Below are 21,784 nucleotides of genomic sequence, written 5' to 3'. Positions count from 1 at the left end.
TGTGCAACAAAACTTAAGTGATGATCCCATGATAAATTTTCTGAAAAATATATGCCGAAGTCTTTGAAGTGTGTTTCCTGTGAGATGGCTCCATTGCTGGGAAGACCCAAAATTTGTTTGTTTTGATTTTTACGTAATGGAAATTGCACGTTTTTAAACTTACCAAAACTGAAATTTAACCATTTCTCCTTGCTCCGAAAAATAGCATTTTCAAAATATTTTTCCAGCTGTATTTTATTGTCTACAGTGCTGACGATTTTTGTGTCATCCGCGTATACATAGCACTCATTGACAATTATTTCGGGTAAGTCATTTATAGAAACAGAAACAAGAAACACTGTAAAAACAATTGACCCTTGAGACAATTATTACAACTCTCTGCTGTCGATCAGTTAAATACAACGCGAAAAACCTCAATAAAGCACTGTCAAATCCCATTCGACGTAATTTTAAAGTATGTTATTATAATTGATGGTATCAAAGGCCTTTGCTCTGGATGCACTGTCACTGGCATTTTGTTTGCTCCAAGTTACTCATACAACCTGTTGCAGTAGAGAAAAAATTGAGTGATGTTTGAATGATTTTTCCTAAAACAATGTTGCTCTACGCAAAGCTTTTGTTGCAGAAAGATCGAGAACTGTTTATACACCATACGCTCAAATAGCAGTGACAAGGAGCTATGCATAGCAATCGGTCGGTATTTCTTGATATCTAATTTGCTACCGCTTTTGAAACCATTTTATTCAGACATAAATAAACCAAACTTATCTAGTTAAATTTGAACTCTCTTAAAGGTGCTCTAACCCTTGTGAGGCCTATTTACAAAGAAAACAACAGCCGATATAGCTGAATAAATTCAGACAATTGTAAGTACAATTCACCGAGATAGCCAACTGTATATCGTAACGTCAGGGCAAAAAAGCACATCGTAATGGCCCAGCAAACCTATCTGTGTTTGTTAGCATGTATTTTGTCTGGGCCAATTTTCGGCTCAGATTGGTCACCGATACCTTTTTGAAACATAAAAATATTCAGCCTAAAAAGAACGCAATCGATTTAGTATGTTAGTAGGCTCAACGAAAATTATGTTAAATGAACTTATTCTGAGCGTTCTCTGCTAAATAGAACGCATTTTGTGTGCACTTAATCTTTTGTAAGGCTTACATGGTTAAGAGATTACGTAATCCTTTCTCGCTTTCATTTCTCGCTTTGTTTAAATAGCGTTGCTCAATTAATTTACTCAGTAACATCCTCCGCCCCGGAGGAAAGTGTTGGGAGGATTGGAACAAGCTTAACGAGCGGGCGGACGAGCGATCCGGATGACGTGCGTACGACGGCGGAGCGAGCAATGCTATCGGAGCCGTATCGGAGTTCTTCAATCCGAGCAGTTGGATAGTAACCCCTAAGGTTGCTTTCTTCAACGATCCAAACTAAACCACCAACCCTGAGGTGATGCTCGGCGGGCGTCTCTCACTTAGATCTACGGTTCAGCGCAGGCACATACTCCTTAAGCCAACGTGCCCAATTTGCATTGGCGTAGAACTGTGCATGGGCGTACCGCTTACGATGATTAAACTCGTCGACGCCAACGATGGAGGGAGTTCCAGTTGCTTGGTTGCCAAGTAGAAAATGATTATGTGCTATTGCGTCTAAGTCGGACGGGTCGGCGCTTATGGGCGTTAACGGACGCGCGTTTAGTGCGTGTTCAACAATACAGAAAGTAGTGTTCAACACCTCATCTGTGAGGTGGCGTGTACCGAGGATGGTGTACAGTACCCTCATAAAACTACGTACCAACCTCTCCCAGATGCTACCTTGGTGTGGCGCACTTGGCGGATTGAACCTCCACTTAATGCCCTTATTTGCAAGTTCGTCGGTAATCTTGAGCGTACTCCATTTTTCGATACAGTCACGGAGCTCTTTCTCGGCTCCAATGAAGTTCGTACCATTATCCGACCAAATCATAGCAGGCTTACCACAACGGGAGACGAAACGCTCCACTCCCATTACAGAGGAACTAGTGTCCATGAACGGGACGACTTCAACATTGACAGCAAGAGTAGTCAAACAAGTGAGGAGAAATCTCCACCTCTTCTCGGTAGTCCGACGAACGGTGACGTAGAATGGGCCGAAGTAGTCAACCCCGGTGTTGGTAAAGGGATGAGACTGTTATGCAAGTCTCCCCTTTGGGAGGTCTGCGGTGATTGGTTGAATGGTTGCTGCACGGAACTTTCTACACAAAACGAAGTTTGATTTGATGGAACGCAGTGTGCAACGTAGATTAAGGATGGCATAACGTTCTTGTACCTTTGACTGTAAGTATTCGATGCCCTGAAGATGGTTCTTCAATTGAGTATGCCACAGGAATAGTTTGACAAAAGTCTGACCCGCATCCAGCACGATAGGATATTTAGTGTCGAAGTCAATTTCCACTAGCCGTTGGAGCCGACCAGAAGAACGGATGAGACCATGGGGCCCAATAAACTGCGTAAACTAAGCAATGCGGCTGCTCCTCTCAACCAGTTTGTTGTCAAGAAGATCCTTTCGTTCAGTATTAAAGGACTCTCCCTGAACAAAGTACTGGAGATGACGCTCGGCTTCGTCAAGCTCAACAGGGTCGGCTATGCTACCGTCTATAGTACGGTAACTTTCATGAGATGGTAAAAGACGGAGCACATATGCGGTGACAGGAAGTAGCTTTTGATAAGAAGTGAACTTACCATACGGAATTAGATTAACGCTTTGTTCCCTTGGGAGCTTGGTTACGGATGCGGCTAGAGATAAAATGGAGTCATCATCTTGTTCCTTGGCTACAACGTCGAGCTTGATGTTCACAACGACGTCAGTGTTTGAGACAAAAGGGAATTGCTTAGTTCTCAAGAAGTCAGGACCCAGCTACTGGATTGCAAAACTTCAGCGGGCATACCATGCGTGCCAGCATCTGCCGGATTAAGTGGCGACGTGGTTCCATTGTTCAACGCTGGTGTTCTCCAGAATTTCTCTAACCCGATTTGCAATGAAGATGGGGTGTTTATTTGTTGAATTTATCCACTGCAATACGATGGTACTATCTGTTCACATAAATACTTTATCCACAGTAACCATTAATGCTTTTTTAAACGGGCAGCGAGGAGAGCGGCTTGTAATTCCAACTTAGGAACTGTCATTACCTTCATAGGTGCAACACGGGCCTTACCCAAGACAAACGCCAGCTTTGTTATAATCTCCCCAGATGTGCAAAATACTTGAGCCCTAAGAGAACCTACTGCACTGAATACGTCTTGCGAGCTATTACCTAACATGTGGAGTTCAAGATGTTGGAGTGGTCCTGAAAAATAACTTTTCGGTATAGTGATCTCAGCTAACCGCGGCAGTTCAACACACCAGGCAAGGAATCTGTCAACCGGGTCTTTAGGTAACTCGTCGTCCCAACTTTGTCCATTGACGCGCCAAATGTCTTTCTCGATTAACCGAGCACCAGCAGTAAACGATGCGACAAGACCAATTTGCTCGTAGAACTTTGACACTAGACTTGAGACCAAGCGCTGTGTTAAACTTTTTGTGATGGTGCTGTTAGTTCCCCAACTCATTACCAGAGTATCGTTGTTGTGATCCCATTTAAACCCAAGCACGTGCATTGATTCCCCCTTGGTTGAAATGATGTTTTCGGTTCATTTGATTGAGCAGCCCTATCAATTCGGTCAGCCAAATCTGGTACATTGCTTTCAAATTTAGTAAGCTTGAACCCATCTAGATGGAGAAATGTACCAAGTCTTTCGACCTAATGAGGGCCCTCTCGGGGGATTCCACTGAGTCTAAGTAATCGTCCATGTAGAAGTTCTCAAGAACGGTTTTTGCAGCTTCTGGGTAGTCCTTAGCATTACCACTTGCCGAGCGCTTAAGTGCGTAGTTGGCGCAGGTGGGCGAATCTTTTGCTCCAAATATGTGGCGTGTATACTGGTGTACCACAACATTTGCTGTGGGGTCCTCCCACCACAAATAGCGCAATGATGGCTGATCACAAGGTAACACTCCAACTTGCAGGAACATTCCCTCGATGTCGGCGGATGCGGCAAATGGAAGTTGTCTGAACCGTAGGAGTACATAGATTATGTTTTGTAGTAAGTCAGGTCTGTTGAGTAATGACTTATGAAGGTATGCGCCATGGAGTTTAGCAGCTCCGTTTTGTACCCTACGAAGCTTGCCCAACTTTTTCGGGTTAACAACCAGATGGTGTGGTAGGTACCACTCTCGTTCCGAGCGGCTTTCCACCTTATGAGCTTCTTTGACCCTTACTACTTAGCCCTTGTCTAAGTCCTCTTTGGTGGTATTCGAATACTTTTCCCTTAAAGTTTGGTCTTTCGTAAGCCGCTTTTCCAAAGTTCTCAATTGAACCATCGCTGAGAAATAATTGTTGGGCAGTTCGATGCTATCTTCTGCGCAGAGCATTCCAACATTGTACCGTTTTCCAAAATGCACTGTGGTGTTTTCGAGAATATCAAGCGCACGTGCATCCGCGGCGGACCGAGGGTCTACTTGCCTAAATGCGCCGTACAACTCCAGGTCGTACCAAGATTTTACCTGACTAGCGAGTTCAAAATCCTGTTCCATATTTGTTTTATAACAAGTCGAGACTAAACCTGAAAACGACGGTAGAGGGCCGCTTAAAACCCAAACTATGGGTAAGCGAACAGCAAAGGGCGAGCACTTCTCGTCAGCAGCGAAGTACTCTAACGGGCGGATGGCGAGAAACACATCCTGTCCAAGTATCATCTCGATGTTTCCATAGCAATATGTAACTGGGTCTAGAACTGCTAGGTGCGGCTATGAGCGGGTAAGTGCTTTAATGTTGATGACACCGGAGCCTACATTTAAATCTTCATTTACGTAAGGGCTGACTTTAAATGGTTCAAATGCTTGGTTGTCGCGTGGTGTTACAATTAGTTCAACTAATTTAGTGTCTACAACCTTCTCGGTATTTATACCCTTGACTTTTATTTTCAACCTTGTACCGTGCAAACCAAGTCTATTTGCCAGATCATTGGACACCCAAGAGTTACTGCAAGCGGTATCGCACAAAACTAAAGCCGTGGTATCTTTACCAGAAGAGCTCGTCAACTGTAATTCAGTCACCTGAAGGAGGCCTTCCAAATTAATCACAGATGACAAAGTAGTGGTCTTTTTCGATGATACTTTACTTTGGACACCAGAAAGTTTACTTTGATTTGCGCCAGCATTAGAATTACTATTGCTGTTTGAAGGGCTTTTGATGGATAAATCCTCTCAGCTCCATGAAAAAGTGTATTATGGGAGCTGTTGCAACCGTCCTTCCTGCATTTCCTAAGATTTGGGCTTTGCCTGAACATATGCTTTTCTCTCAAACATGAGAAACACAGTTTTGCTTCCGCCACTACCTTTGCTCGACGAGTGGAAGACTTTTCTTTAAATACACTACACTCCGAGATGCAGTGGTTACCTTCATACACAATGCAGCATGCAGTTGGAGACGTTGCCGATGTTGAGGCTGGTCTCTGAGTGCCCTTAGATTGCGTAATAGCAGCAAAAGTTCTTGAGGCTACTTTGGTCTTTACTACTGAGTTGGTGTTACCCTCAGTTCTTGCCTTTGATGAAGTTTGTTTCGTTAAGTCTTGTTTCTCCGCCGTCTCCTTCAACCAATCGTTGAAGTCAAGGAGTGTTGGCTTAACGCAATTTGTCTTCACTGTGAAGAGTGACCAAGACTTTTTTAGATTGGGCGGCAACTTTTACACAACCGTGTTAAGAAGTGAGGCGCTCTTAAGGTCGGAGTCATATGAAAGTGATTTCATACTAAGTGTGCACTGACTACTGCCTGTTGTTGGCCAAATTTAAGTTCGAGTGTCTTAAGTGCGTCCTTATACATTACACCACAGTATGCGAACTCAGCGATAGTGGTTTTAGCTTTCCCAGTTACAAGAGTTTTTAAATATGTTAACTTGACATCATCAATCAAGGACTGTGAGTCTATGGCGCTTTTAAATTCATTCAGAACCATTCATGCCACCGCAGGGTATCACCATTGTACTGTGACAACTTCCAAACGGGCAGTGGATCGTTCTTTTTACAAGTAAATGCGTACGTCAACTGCTTTATCAAGTCCGCAGAGTCCAAAGAAGGAGCCGAGGGTGTGGGATGCGATGGGCCACCACAACACAATGGGTTTGGAACGGTAGCTCCATACGTTGGCGGAATGATCGGACTGACACAAGTGGGGGCGGTACCTGTGCAAGAACTAAACCGATTCGGTTGAATGAAGTCTGTTAAGTAATTTTGGAAACCTGCTGCTGCTTGTACATCAGAGGAGCGGAGCGATGTAGTGATATGAGGGTCGGTTGTACGGTGTATAAATTTGCAGATGTACGTACAAGTGGTACCGCGTTAGATTGGACTGCTGCCGGAAAACGCCAGACTTGTGGATAGGGAAGAGCAGAGGGTACGTGGGTTATGAGTACAAAGTTTTGGGGCAGGAACCACTTTTGTGGGGGCGGTGGATGAAGTAATGGTGGTACAAAAAAGTTTGCGGAGGATATGAATGGTGCAGGAGGAGAATGGGATAACAAATTCACATTATTCGCCACGGGGTTATTGGCGTGTAGTGGCAGTGCTCGTGAAGGCGAAGAAGGAAAGCGGAATGCTGGTGGGATTAACGGGAAACGCGGTGGTACGGGGTTTAAGACGGGGGATGGGGGCTGGTACATTTATGTGTGCTTGTGGCGGATTAAGTGCTAGCGGAGCACTAATGAATGCATTTAAAGGTGTTGAACGCGGAGGGCTGACTAAATTCAACTGTCCTGGCATGCTCAACCTGCGAGGGAACTGATGATCTAACTGTAAACCATCGAAGTGCATTGTTGCTTGAGACCATTGTCGGGCTGTGTTTGGGGCGTTTAATTGATTTGGCATACCAAAATTTATTTGGGGTGATGGAGGCGTATATTGAGGCTTTCGCTGCTCTTGCATGATGTTGTTTGCAACATGTGCATCATTGGTTACATTGGTTTTACTACTTGGTTTTTGTGGCGCATGGACAGGAGGTTAATGTTCGCCTCAACTTGACACTGTGTATTGAGATTGAAGTGTGAGTTTGGAGGTTGAGTTGAAGAAGGGCGTTGAACAATTGCTTGGTTGGATTGGGGGATGGAACCAGAAAAGTGCAAACTCGGTTCGTTTGCAACCTCTGCCATGTTCCCGGCCGGTGACGAATTGACCCAATATTAAACAAGTTTCTTGCTCTTGCCTGAACTTTTTTCCGTAAAAAACTCGCTCATTTTGCCAGTACCAGACCCGTCTGCAGATGATTTTGTGATCAACTCAATTTTTTCAAGGGCTGCATCAGCTACTTCCTTGCGATGATCCTCCTCAAGCTGCTCAATTTTCACTTCTCGCATTTTCGTTTGTTTTTCAATTTCAAAACGCTGTCTAGCAATGCGCAGCTTGGCCTTATGTTGTTTCTCAAGTTCCTGCCTTTAAAGTCTTGATAGTTCTAAGTCTCGTTGACGCTGACTTGTTCTTTTTGAGGAACTCATATGTGACCCTGATCTTGAAAGGTGAGAGGTATACAGCTCTGCTGTCTCTTTGTCATGGACCAAATTGATATACCCTTGAGCAGCAGCAATGAATTCGTCAGTTTTCTTTGTTAACCATTTCTCAATGTCCTTACAGGCAGCGTCTGGATCTTCAGTCTTTTATGCCAGATCAACGAGATCTTCACTCTTATCAACTTCTATAGTAAAAACATATTTGCACTTCACAGTCTTAACTTTCCTGTCTTGCTTATCCACAGAATTGTTAATTTCCCCATAGATGTTATTAATTTCTAATTTTGCCCTCGCACTATAAAGTTTATTGAATATGTCCTGCAATGTTGTCATGGTCTTATCAAAACAGGAACGAAAGTTTAATTTGGTACTATTACAAACTACACACACACACATACACAACATAAATGGGTTAAACCGAACCTTAGTATGACGGACGTTTTTTCCAGCAAACTGCGAAAGAGCAAAGATGTTCGCCGAGTACAATAGTACCCGGCAAAATAATGAAAGAACGTGTGCGCAGAAAGCGCGATACGGGACAGAAAGGGAGACGGGACGGACGGGAAGAGACGCCGACAACCGGACGGACAAATGGGAGCGTCGGGCAAACAGCGCGCATCGAAGCAGAAAAATGGCACGGGCGGGGCGGACACGTCGGGTCGACGGCGCGCGACAAAACGGTTAAACTGTATGGACGAGAAGGAAACGTCGAGCGTCTAGCGCGTGACGGGACGAGAAGCAGGAATAGCACAGGAGCGAGACGGTAAGCCAAAACCGAGGAGGCGGTAAGGTCAATGCTAGCGGACCAAAGCAACAAAATCAACCAAACAAATTAGCCGTAACTCCAGAATAAACTTAAGTCACACCCTAGAAAAAAGGAGAGAAGCCACTGCCAGGTAAAATAGCACAAAACTTTATGGGGTTTTATCTACGGCATCGAAAAATCAAAACATCAAAACAATTTACTGCAACGAAGTAGTATAACCAAAAGTCGAAAAGATCAGGAAATTTACAAGCCGTAACTCCAGAACAAACTCATGTCACACCCTAGCAAACCACCATACCCAGACAACAAAAGTGCATACTAACAAAATTAATCAAGCTGCAACAAATTGCTAGCAAACAAGTGTGGTGAAAGTCACGAAACAAACCAGTCGTAACTCCAGATTGAACTTAAGTCACACCCTGGCAAGGAACGAAACTAAAAAACTAACCAGCATACCAGCAGAAAAAAAATTACTCGAGCAAAAACTCAACATACTAAATCATACAACAGATAAACGGGGTATAGAAAGAAACACGGCGACACGGAAGAAAATGGACAGAAACTAAAAATTGAAACCAGATAACCTGCGGAAAACGGACAGTAGTGAATAACACAAAAAATGGGGAGAGCGAAACGTTTTGTAAAGCGCTATTGGAGAAAACAACCACAAACTAACCCGTAACTCGTGAGTGAACTAAGTCACACCACCAGTCAGCGGGTAGACTCCCACAACAACGCAGGACTAATTGACATTCAGGTTATCAAAAGCTTGAGTGAGTTCTGCCTCCTCGAACGCATGACGGGTGCGAAGCGTTTTACGACGGCGCTTAGAGACTTTTTGCGGTCGGGTGCGTGTTATCAAGAACCGGAGGTGGTTCTTATGTGCTAACACTATAGTGAGTGTTTTCAGCTCAAGCGCAGACCTTTGGTGTTATGCTCTGTACTCTTTAACTATACTCGGATCTTTCTGTTTACGTTTAGACACAATGTTCTTCACTATGTGGATGGTAACTTGAGTACTACGCTTATGCTCATCGTAAATATCAGTAGTTCCCTCTCTGGGGCAACACACTATAGCTTCTATTCGCTCCTGATACTTTTCAAGCACTGCAATAAGCTGTGAAAGTGTTAAAGGCTTAGTTTTGTTACTGCGATGACGGCACAATGAATTGTTCACCACATCAAGCCATATAACAAGCCTCTTTTTATCACGGAAGAAATGACTCAATTGGAACTGAGCTGTTTTTCGTACTTTCAACGTGTTAGGATTGAATCTCAGACCCGGTAATGCGTAAATTCATTTTTTATAATGGTCCTGTAACGCTTGAGGCAAAGTCTTTATGGCGTGAAGCAGTAAACTTGCAGCTAATATAAAAACCATATAAGGTTTTTACCACATAACTGATGTGAGCTTTGCTCAGACTCCGAACCTTGATGTTAAATGCACAGTTTTCACGACTTTTCAAGAATGAGCACTTATTTACGAAAAAAATGAGTTGCCTGAACTTTTTCCGTGAAGTTTGAAAAATTTGACCAAATTTGTTTTTTACAACGTTTTAATCTACTTAACTACTATATGAGTATGCTAGAATGATCTAATAGATCTTTTTCACAATTCTTTAAATTTGATCAATTTTTTCAAATTTTTTTTGCTTTGCGCAATTTAAGACGTTTATAGCCTTCTTAAACCAATTTCAGCGAGATATAACGCAATAAAACAATTGTCGCATTTTTTTACCGAAAATTTCCAAAACAAACTGTTGTTTTAAACTCAAAAATTATAAGGCATATGTTAACGGTGACCAGAGGAATTGAAAATAATGGATTAGAGAAAATGAAACCAGAAAAATGATGGGGGATTACAAGATTTGCCGGTTTCTATAATATAAATTACAGCGTCAAAATGAGTTCTTGGATGAGTCCTACAGTTTTAGCCTGTTCTGACTTTGCGTCGACTGTGTTTAATTTTGGTAGTAGATGCACACAACCACTACTTGAGCTGTTTTTTGGTCTTGTTACAGCTGCCAGCTTGTCTAAATCCTGCTTCAGCACACATCAAAAAATTTAGCGTAACTGCTTGATTGAAATTTTCTGACTTTGTTCTGGTCATGGCTGGTCACATCTGAGAATCTATGAGGCAGCGTGGCGAAAACTAGCGTGTTCACACAAGCTAAAAGTTCCAGCGAAAATTGGTGAGGCAATTAAGTCATCTATATACGTATTTAGCTCGTCAGTAAAGTAGATCCGGAAAACGAGTCATCTGATTATGACTAAGGGAAAAACAGTAACACTAGAATTTTTATCTTTATGTAAAAGTGACAATTACTGTGGGTCAGTTCTTGGATAATTTCATTTAATGATGTGGAAAAGGGAGTACGAGTACGCGCACAAAGGGTAACGAATTTGTGTTTGATTTCTCTATTCGACTTTGTCTGTTATCACGCAAATGAATTCCGTCCGATTTAAATTCATACTAAACCTCCTTATGTCATACATTGTGCTCGCGGCACAAAAAAAAGCTGAAAAAATTCAGACAATCGTAAATTCATTTCATCGAGATAGTCAACTGTATATCGTAACGTCAAGGCAAAAAAGCACATCGTAATGGCCCGGCAAATCGATCTGTATTTTTAGCAGGTATTTTGTCTGAGCCGATTTTCGACTCAGATTGGTAACCGGTACGTTTTGAAACATAAAAATATTCAGCCTAAAAGGAGCGCAATTGGTTTAGTATCTTAGTAGGCTCAACAGAAATTATGTTAAATGAACTTTTTCTGAGCATTCTATGCCAAATAGAACGCATTCTGTGTGCACTTAATCTTTTTTAAGGCTTACATGGTTAAGAGATTACGTAATTCTTTCTCGCTTTCATTTCTCGCTTTTTTAAATAGCGTTGCTCATTTTGTTTACTCAGTAACAGCCGAAATGAAAATAGTTTTGGGCTGAAAGTTGTGTTTCTTTTGGTACGAACACAATAGAACCTTATTTTTTGCGAGAAAAACATAAAACCCAACTGTTTATTTTCAAATTATGGGTTTACAAATAGAGCGTTTCAATTATTCAAAAAGAAAGCGACGGTTCATCATAGCAATTAGTACAAATATTTCTGTGTTTATGTATTCTCAAAATTCATATGTAAACAGTACCACAGCTTATAAAGCAACAAAACTTAAATTTTCCTTGTAGCTGGTTGTCGACGTTCCAAACTAAGGAATTTCAAAAAATCAAATTTTTCATTTTTCGATTTGGAAAATTAATCAGTGACCCCATTTGATACCAAAACTACTAACGAACCAGACAACAATTTTGCTTGAGTGGCAGAGTGTTGGTATTGTAAATACCAGATTAATTGTCTGGTTTTTCGGTATCAATCGTTCTCCAAATCATATCCGCAGCTATTTTCCTTTAAATTTTTGTTTTTTCGTTTTCAGAAAATGAATCCTTTAGGGTCATATTTTTTATTGAAAAAGTCGACATACCCTTGAATTTCGTGATATGTCCCGGAAGGAGTTTCATGTCTTGACCAGTTCTTTTGCATAAACTTCACCTCTTCGTTTGACAAATCGGTACTGATCACGTCTTCTTTCAAGTCTTAAGACTTGTGAAGACTCGCCCAGACTTGCGCAAGACATATCAAGTATAAGCCAAGACTTGGCTAAGACTTGCCCAAAAATTGTCAAGTCTTGACCAAGACTTAATTCAAGACTTGGAAGACTTAAGAATTGATTCAAGACGTGTGCCAAGTCTAAAAAGCAGCATGATCAGAGCTCTGATACAGTACTGATCCAAGAAATGCATTTTCACTGAATCAGTACCGATTAAGACTTGACGTTCTGTCCGTGTTATTAAAAAAGTAAATGTAGACAAATTTTCAGTGGTCCAATCAGGGTTCATCCAGCTATTTTCCTTCAAATTCTGCTCATCATAGATCAAAAAGTAAGCAACATAGCTTGAAGAACGCTGAAAAATTTGTTCACATGGAATCCTTTAATTGCTTATTTTCACTGTTAATAACTTGAGTGCAAGCATACTGCATATTTTTGCTCTCGGTGTCAATTTAGATGACGTTTCATATCCAACTCAACTTTTAGAACCAATGATCTTTAATTCTAGAAGAACGACTGGAGTAAGATGCATTTGCTTTGAAGACACCTGCATGTTACCTCAAAGAACTACATCAGGGACGCCAGGTAGTTTTTGATCAGACCCATCCAGACGTTAATCAGCCATGATCAGACATCAGATCACAAATGATCAAAATATATCTCGATAAAGATCAGAGTTTAGCTCGTTAATGATCAGATTCTGGATCACTACTGATCAAAATCTAGCTCGTCAATGATCAGATTCTAGATCACTATTGATCAAAAAGTAGCGCCTTAATGATCAAAATTTATCTTTTTACGATCAGACTTTAGTCTAGGAAGTTCGTTCAGGTAGGCAGAAATTACTATGGTGCTCGTACATGTAATCAAAAAAGGCACTTTACCCACACCCCCCTCCTCTCTCTTCTTTGAATTATCTGAACAAGAACGCGCATCCCAACCTGGATGACATGCAACTGCTTTTTTGGCAGCCTCCCCTTTAGATTGGTAAATAATTGTGATGCATATATCTGTGTATACTACTAACACATCCAACTGAATTAAACTATTGTAAATAAAGTCGGTCGGTTTTTGAAAAGCCACTGCCCAAGGACAAAACGTCATCCAAATTGATATCGAGAGCAAAACTATGAATACTGAATACAACATTGGTGTGATTATAGGTAGCTGGGCCTATGACCACAGCTTAGCTTATTTGATCACTGTATTATGGAATTCTGGTCAACCAGCAGCTTTAGATGTTACCCTCACTTCTTCCTTGCAGTCAAGCCTCATTACAAATTCGTCGGAGAAGCGTGGTTTCGCACTGTCAGCTGTTGAGGACAGAAAGTACAAACAGTACGCCCAGAAATGTAGTGAAGTCGGAATTCAACTCATTCCTCTGGCTTTCGAAACGTTTGGAGGATTTTCGGAGACAGTTCGTAAGACCCTCAAACGAATTGCTACTCTGGCTGATAACAGAAGTTTGCAGCTTGCGGGGTTGCTGGTAGCTTTCAGTAGTATGTTATCTCAATCAGTCTGTGTTACAGCATTTCGAGGGTCTGCAATCATGCTCCTTGCAAGGGATGCGAGATTGTAGACACATATGAAACGGGAGCAAATCTTTGAGTCCTTGTTCCAGAATTTAAGAGGCTAGTCGGCCTTGAGAAGTGTGTCATCCATGAGCGGGGAAAACCTATATTGATTACTTTTTGACTCACCCAATGAGTGGGGAGCTCAAAGTTTAATGCTTTATCATACGAGTTGTAACTCAGTGGCTGGTGAAATGTGATTGCCCAGAACAGAAAGTTTTACCTTAAACAATTCTTTCAAGAAGGAAGCGAATGTGACTGCATTGGTTATTCGGGTTGAACTCGTGACAATAATGGTTTATCAAACAAAATTTTCTAATTGTATACTTTGACAAAAAAACTACTTCAATATCACTCCCCGGGCCGAGGATTTTCCCAAAAAATAACGGGGAAAATAGTGTAAAGAGTGTATAAATAAAAAAAATTACACCCCTATTTCTCCGTTAACTAAGGTTGGAAGAGTGTAATTACAAGAGTGTAATTTTAAAAAATAAAGGTGAAGGAGGTAATGAGGATTGATCCCCCATCTTTTCCCTGTGGAACATGTTATTTTCATTGTCTTCATTAACCATTGCGCCAACTGACACTATGCTCAGATTTGTCAATTTGGTTATAATGGTAATTTTGTAACAGTGTAATTTTTATCAGTCCACACTAAATTACACTCTTTGCAAAGAGGGTAAAAGAGTGGAGAATATAGTGTAAATACAGTGTATTTTTTTGAAATTACACGCACTCTTTTCCCGATAAATAGGAGTGGAATACGCATTCCACCCTAATCCCCGCTAATTAGAGGCGGATTAGGGGTGAAACCTCGACCCGGGTCCAAATGCTACCTGTGATCCAAGAACAATAATTGACAAGATGATAGCCCAGCGCGCATACAACATCCTCTTGAGTTCATTTAACCATTTCAACACTCCACTAGTGTGTATCGAGACTGCCAGTACAATCGACCAATCAATACAGAGAATAACTGCCAGATTTATACCAATCACACTCAGATTTCTATCTCCTGTTTGCCTTTTCAGCGTTTTTGAGAAGAAGCCGAAGTTCAAAGCAGCGTCAATGAAACATACCGCCAGGGTGAGAAGGCCTATAAAACGAAACCGTTATATGGTTTGGCACAAAAACTAGTTCTATAGGAAGGGTTGTGAATACTAGGAGCGCTAAAGCATTGGCCGCTGCACGTTCTATCAAACCCTTGTTCAGGTCCAAGAAGGAATCAAGTATGTCCAGACCGATGATGAACTCACGAGTGGCGTCGTGCGTTCAAAATAACATTGTCTGGAAAAATCGAAAAACGCACGAATGTCTGAACATGAACGCGCGACGGTCTGGTGAACGCACACACGTCTGGCCATGAACGTGTGTGCGTTCACCAGACCGTCGCGCGTTCATGTTCAGACATTCGTGCGTTTTTCGATTTTTCCAGACCATGTTATTTTGAACGAACGACGCCACTCGTGAGTTCATCATTGGTCTGGATGTAAACGCACGAAAGAAAAATGGATGCACTGACATTTTATTGAAAATTATGGACATGAGCGCACGAATTTCTGTCAGCCTTGTTAACGCTACTACCTATCAGATAACTTATAGTACGCTTACACTAGAGTACCCACTCAAGTGTCATCTATGAAGGCAGAAAACCTAAACTCAAGAGTTGAAAACAAACAGCGCAAGGTCAAATGCGGAAAGAATTGCAATCAGTCTTTTGCGTTGTGTTAAAACAAAATCACGACATACAGTTAGTAAAGTTAGTTAGTTCATCATATATATATATATATATATATAGCCAAAGAAAAATTTTGCCATCCTTTTTTAAGCTTACACAAAATGTTTAAAACCCTTCTAAATAGTTAATTATTTTGAGGAATTATATATAAATCGAATAAAATATTCCAATATCAATTACATAATTCATGTTTAGTTATTGCTGTTTGTTGGACTTTAAACAAATGAAATCCTGAAAGTGAAGGGACAAAAATCTGATCACGAGCGCACAAAAACTGATGTTGGCACAAATATCTGATGAGCGTACAAAAGTCTGAGCATGATCGCATGAACGTGTAGTGAACCAACGAAATTCCAAGCATAACAGAATAAAAGTCAGGTGGGAGCAAGAAGGTCAGGACATAAACTGCTGAAAAAATCTCAAGAGGTAGATCTCTGGCAGTATCGTATTTCGCTTTCAGTAAGCAAGCGTTTATGCCCCAGGTAATTCGTACGTTTTTTAATACAGCAGAATTCGTTAATAAAGCTTCAATAAAATTTTTGACAGCAAAAGAAAAAGAAAGGCCCAAAGACAGTTCCCTGAGGAACGCCGTGACTAATGAGAATCCAATATGATTTTGCGAACCAATTTCTAAAAAACTGTTTTCACTCGCAAAGAGAGGAGTTGAATAAAACCTTTGCAATTTCTCAAAATCCGCTTTTAACTGGTTTTCAAGAAACCATCAATAGATGTTGAGTTGAAAGTGTTTGCTAAATCTAACAAAAGAATGACAGCATTTTGTTTTCGTCAACGCATTGATTTAGATTTTCAGTTAATGAAAAGTTAGTACGGAGACAAGTTTTTTGCTTTCGAAATCCGAAATGATTCCTGTCAATTAGATAATTAAAATGTAAGTGCGGATTTAATTTTGTCAAGTAGTAACTACTTTTCTAGAGTTGGAGTGACTGATATAGGTCAAATTTTTCTGGTTCTAATCTGTCTCCTTTTTTTAAACAGGTGTGACAAGTCTCCTTATAAAAAAGACTCTCTTCTTATTCATTTAATAATAATTCACAAAGTTCGACAAGTCAAAAACGGAAAGATTCTTCAACTCTAAAGTGAGCTACAACAAAATTATAAATTATTTTTATAGACCTACGTTTACAAGCAATTGGACTACAGCTTCACAATGTGATTTTTTGACGCTGGAAGTTGTTGGTATGCGGAGTTTTTGATAGAAAAAAATAATCAAAATTCTTTACCGTCATGGTTGGCATGTTTGATTTCAAATCGCAAGAATTCTGCGTTTCCTTTTGTTGTAGCAAATTGTTACTTTTTTCAAATTGAATCAAAGAAAAATCTGTCGGGGTGTTCGTTTATCAATTTAAAGATTTTGTCGACATGTGGCTTTTCAATGCTAAAGAAATTGTCAATGACTCTTTGTTTTTTTCTCACTCCTATGGAAAAAAATTCGTCAGTGTGCAGTTTTTCTTAACAAAGATCAATAAATCTGTAAATTTTGCTTGAGTTTAAAGTTTAATATATCTTGCGGTTTTTTGTTGTTAGGAATGATTTTTCCGCTTTCATACTACAAGTTTTCACAAAAATACTTGATTTCTGATGAGTTTCTCATTAATGAAATTCTTTTTTGTCTTGAAACACTGTGGACAGGTTAGACATCACAATTTTTGCGTTCAAAAAGAAGGCAAAAGTGAACATATAAGGCTTCGACACCGTCTTCTAGCAGAATTTAATGGAATATATTTTTGGTCTGTATTTTTCGTTCTTTTTCTAGTTGTAAGAAAAATTCTGGATAATTGGAGTTCCTAGCGCCTTCCCATGGATAAAGACAGTAACACATTTTTTGCTGACATCTGATGATATGTAAAGTTTTTCATGACTTTGAAATCAAATTTTTGAAAAATTAAAAACCTATTTTAAACTTCGCTTTTTTGTTATTCTTTTTTCTCTGATTGTTACCTGGTCTCACTAATTACAGATCCAAGTGAAAATAACAAATGTTTTTAGTTCATTGCTTATTGTTTCCACGGCTTCGACACCGATTTTTCACAAGTTTAATTTTTGAATTTTTCTGTATTTGTCGTTCTTTTGGTAGACTGCTGACATATTTTGAATAATTACAGATCTCAGTGGCTTTCTGGATAAATAAATGAACCGAGGTTTTTGGTACTATTATGACTTGATTATTAAGTGTTAGACATTGAGTTTTTGCTCTAAAAATTGTTTGTTGTTGTTATTAATAGGTTTTTTGCTTGTCTTGTCTCGTAGTCATATTAGTGCCAGGCCTCATTGGCCCTTTAATGTGGCTTTTTTATTTTACTAAAATTTGAGTAAAGGAAGCAATTTTCTTATTCGTACTTAAATTATTTTTGACCGATATTTGAAAGTTTTCTGTCTCTACCTTATTTGGTAGAAAATTAAGCCAAAATTGTGGATGAGTGGGTTGGGTACATTATTTGCAAACGCACATTACCGATGGCCCTCAATTGTTTTTGGTTTCATTCGGTCTCATAGATCAGTTGAGCTGCTTGGATTATCATTGCAGACCTTGAACAAATTATGACTACCGTTGCGCAATTGCATCGGCGATGCAGAGGGCTGTTTCCGACTGCTTGCAGTTGTTCTGAAAGCCATGTTAAACATTTAAATGTATCAGGCTAGCGTTGGCTAACATTTCAATTCATGAGTAAATGCTGTTAGACTTCTGCATTAATTTTTCCCATGTTCATTCAAGATCTTGAAATACTGACTTTGCTTTCCTAGACCTTACTAAACAAATTTGTGCTAGATTTTCGCCAGATAGACCATTGATTTTACTAGGATAACGCGCATGAAAAGATTCAATCAATTCAGCAAAACCATGATATTAGTGATCTCTTGCAAACTATAAGAAATCCATCGTAAAAAAACAACTATCTGCGCTTTATACTTCAACACAGTGTTATATAATGCAACATTAGCTTTTCTTTGCACCTTTTCTTCTCATAATATCTTTTTCAGTCTAAATGTGGACATATTGAAATCCTAAACCAAAAATTCTTTGAAAAAAGATAGTGTTTTTGATTTTTACCCAGGATAAAGTCCGCAACCCAAGAGAGGTATTGGCCAGACCGAACAGACTTTGGCCACCCTTGGCCAGATTGAACTTTGCCCAGAACATTGGCCAGACCGCACAGACCTTAGGCCAGACCGTTGCCCCGACCATTGTCAAAATCGATCAGGCCCTAGGCCAGACCATTGTCCAGACAGATCACACTCTAAACCAAACCGTTGTCCAGACCATTGGCCAGACCGAACAGACCAGTGTTATACGTGCAGAAGCATCCACTAAAAATTATAAATTATTGGTTTCATTTTTCTCAACGAGATACCAAAAATGAGATTTACGAAAATATTATTTTTTAAAAAAAACCGTTGATTTAAAGACCAATGAAAATTTCTGGCTAATATTTTGAAAAAGAGTCAATGCAGCACGCAGTTATACAATTTGAGCACGAACAGAACTCTTTCGCTTGCTGCGAATCAAACAATCAAGTCAACGCAGCAAAAAAACATGGCGTCAAAATAGGCTGGCAGCTACAGCGATCTGAAGCAAGCCGAGAACCACCACATGTAATGCAATGCCTCAAATGTCAAAAATTTGGCCACTCAGCAAAGGAATGCACTGATGCAATTCGATGTCTTCGCGGCTCGCAAGATCATTGTGTTGAAGAATGCACTGTTGCGAAACAAAATGCCAAGTGCTCAAATCGTGGTGGTGCTCATGCGAAAGTTTATCGAGGTTGGCGAGCATATCAGCACAAGTTAGCAGAGACCTCGAAAAAGATAAATGAGAGTAAATTCTCAGCCGTAGCCAACAAACTGAAACCTCAAGCAAACACTGAGCTAACGCCATCTACGGAAAAATAGCTCTTCTAGTAGCTGAAGTTTTGAGCAAAATACGAACAGTTCTTAACAATATGTCTTACAGTGATATAATAAATATTTTCTCTAACAGCTCCTCACGCATCTTCAATGAATAAATAGATGGCCAAAGAATACATGACAGCATTAAAAGCGCGAATACAGCTCCAGTCATTTCTATACAGTCAGACAATCTATCAAACAGCCAAAGTTTTTGGCAAATTGGATCAGCTCAAAATTTTGCAATGGAACTGTCGCGGCCTAAACAACAAAATAAGCGATCTGATTCTATTTTCAACAGAAAAAGACATAGATGTAATTTGCTTGAATGAAGTTAAGGACTGAAAGAAATCAACCCCTCTCAACAACTACATCGTTTCGACGGAAACCTGCAACAACGGTCATCATGGCTCTGCCATCTTAGTGAAGAAAAGCATTGTTATCAATCGAACAGAACCAGTAGAAAAAGAAACCGATAGCAATGGTCGAAAATTTGAAACACTAAAGCTTTGCCTTAAGTTGCCCCTTTTTGATGACTTTTGGGTAATAACTGTTTACAATTCCCCCCGAAAGCCGCTGTCGACCGAGAAAATATTTTCAGGAAAGTTGAAAAATGTCTTCGTATGCGGCGATTTCAACGCTCTCCACCACGAACTAAACTGCTCCTAATATTCTCAAAATTGAGAAAAGCTTCTAAATGTTATTGACGAGGGTACTTTTAAACTGCTAAACAACGGTTATCACACATATCAATCATTTGATGGAAAATGCGAAAATGTGTTAGGCCTGCTTTTTTGCGATAATTCACTCCTTACGCATTTTAAGGATTTTCAAGTATCAGAAAATCTAGGCAGTGATCACAAAATTACAAATACCACAATGAATCTAAGAGAAGGCAAACTTTTCCAGCTAAAATCAAAAATCAACTACAGAAAATTTAGAGAAAACGCACGATATTTATACAGATCATCAAATCTCTGGCCCGCGAAGTATCCAAAAAAGAATGAATTATATCAGTTCAGCAGCAGTTTAGTCAGAATAATACCAAAAATCTGTCGAAGACTCCTGAGTTCCCCTTTAGTGTTGAGACACAAAAAAAGATAAAACTGAAGAGAAGAGGGCAAAGAGAGCTCTAAACTGCAGATGGCGATCACTTTATTTCCTTAATAATGGAGATAAATTACCTACAGGAAGAAATTAAACGTTCCATGAGGCGGTCAGTAGAAAGAAAAAGAGCAACGGTCTAGGAAAGTGCTTGTGATAAGGGTAGCAAGGGTTTCTGCAAAGCAAAAAAAGAACTAGCAAATGAAAACGAGCCCAAACAAAAAACAGCAGAACAACCAAACCTATTCTACAAAAATAGCATGATGGTCACAGACAAAAAGAAAAGTGAGATGTTCAAACAGCTGCTAAAAGACACAATGAAAAATCACGAAACAGAATAATCAATATTTTCTGAATTCTGCGACAATGTTGAAAATGAAACCAAGGCAATGATCAATACAAATGTAGATATCGAACAGCTTGCCGTTGTGGTTACAATAAGAAAGTTTGATGAAATCTTAAAAGAGTCGAGAAAAGAATGCTCTGGGCGGATAAAATTTGCCACAAACTCCTTAAAGAGTTGCCTAAGAATGTTAAAGCCCTTGCCTGTATCCTCATATCTAGCTCCATTAATAACTCGTATGTTCCAGTTAACTGGAAAGAATCCCAGATTAAAATGATACCAAAGCAAGACAAAGACCGATCGAAGGCCGAAAACTACAGACCCAATAGTTTTACAAATTGTATAGCCAAAATATGTGAAACTGTTGTAAAAAACATTTAAAAAACATTGTTATGGAACCTTGTGAAAGTCAAAATACATTCGGCGAGACTCAAAGCGCTTACAGGAAACACCGCTGTACCACAAACAACCTCATTAAACTCACACAGCACGTCAGTGAAGTCCTCCAGTGGTCTGAAATGGTTGGTTTCGTATGCTTGGATGTCGAAAAAGCGTTCGATGCAGTATGGCGCCTAAGAATCGTTTACAACGTAAACTCGATTGGTTTAGAAAAATCAGTAATAAGGTGGATAAATTCACTTTTATCGCAAAGGAACGTTTTTGTGGCGATAAACTCCACTGTCAGTGATATTTTCAGCCCGACAGCTGGAGTACCTCAAGGGAGCATAATTGTTCTTCTACTTTTTCTCATATATGTCAGTCGTTTGCCACAAATAAAAGCCCAAATCTCACAGTTCGTTGACGATTTTGCACTCTACTATAGGTCACGATCCCCCAAATTAATTCAAAAATATCTCCAAAAAGCATTGAACAGTCTAAATAATTGAAGCGACTCATTGAAAATTAAAATAAACCCAAACAAAACTCACTACCTGATATTTAAAAATCCCTCAAAGAAAGAATCCTCAGTTGAACTCAATATAAAAGAGTATCAATTCAGAAGACACAATCAATAAAATTTTTGGGCATCACTTTCACTCCACACCTCAAGTGGAATGAACATTGAAAAGATTTAGTACGAAGAGCGAACAGCAGGCTATTTCAACTCTGGAAGCTTAGCAGTCTAAACCTTAACGAAGAAAGTATAATTTTGGTTTACAAATCTTGGATCCGACCCTTA

The 21,784-nt window shown here is 39.9% G+C and overlaps 2 protein-coding genes across 2 annotated transcripts in view; one reads left to right on the top strand and one right to left on the bottom strand.

The window, feature by feature from the left end:
* LOC142337710 (uncharacterized) overlaps positions 1-21,784 on the top strand; it is a 249,159-nt gene that overhangs the window by 34,407 nt on the left and 192,968 nt on the right. The gene's annotated exons all lie outside the window — the stretch shown is intronic.
* The window catches only part of LOC142338457 (uncharacterized), a 63,275-nt gene that overhangs the window by 2,352 nt on the left and 39,139 nt on the right, over positions 1-21,784 (bottom strand). The window contains exon 3 of the mRNA XM_075388223.1: positions 14,353-14,612. Coding sequence (XP_075244338.1) covers positions 14,353-14,612 — 260 coding nt within the window. The remainder of the gene's footprint in view (positions 1-14,352; positions 14,613-21,784) is intronic.

Source organism: Convolutriloba macropyga, chromosome 4 (genome assembly GCF_964194025.1).
Source record: "Convolutriloba macropyga chromosome 4, txConMacr16.3, whole genome shotgun sequence".
In the NCBI taxonomy this organism is placed as follows: Eukaryota; Metazoa; Xenacoelomorpha; order Acoela; family Convolutidae; genus Convolutriloba; species Convolutriloba macropyga.
The sequence above is the reverse complement of the archived record's forward strand: the minus strand, read 5'-3'. Positions and strand labels throughout refer to the sequence as shown.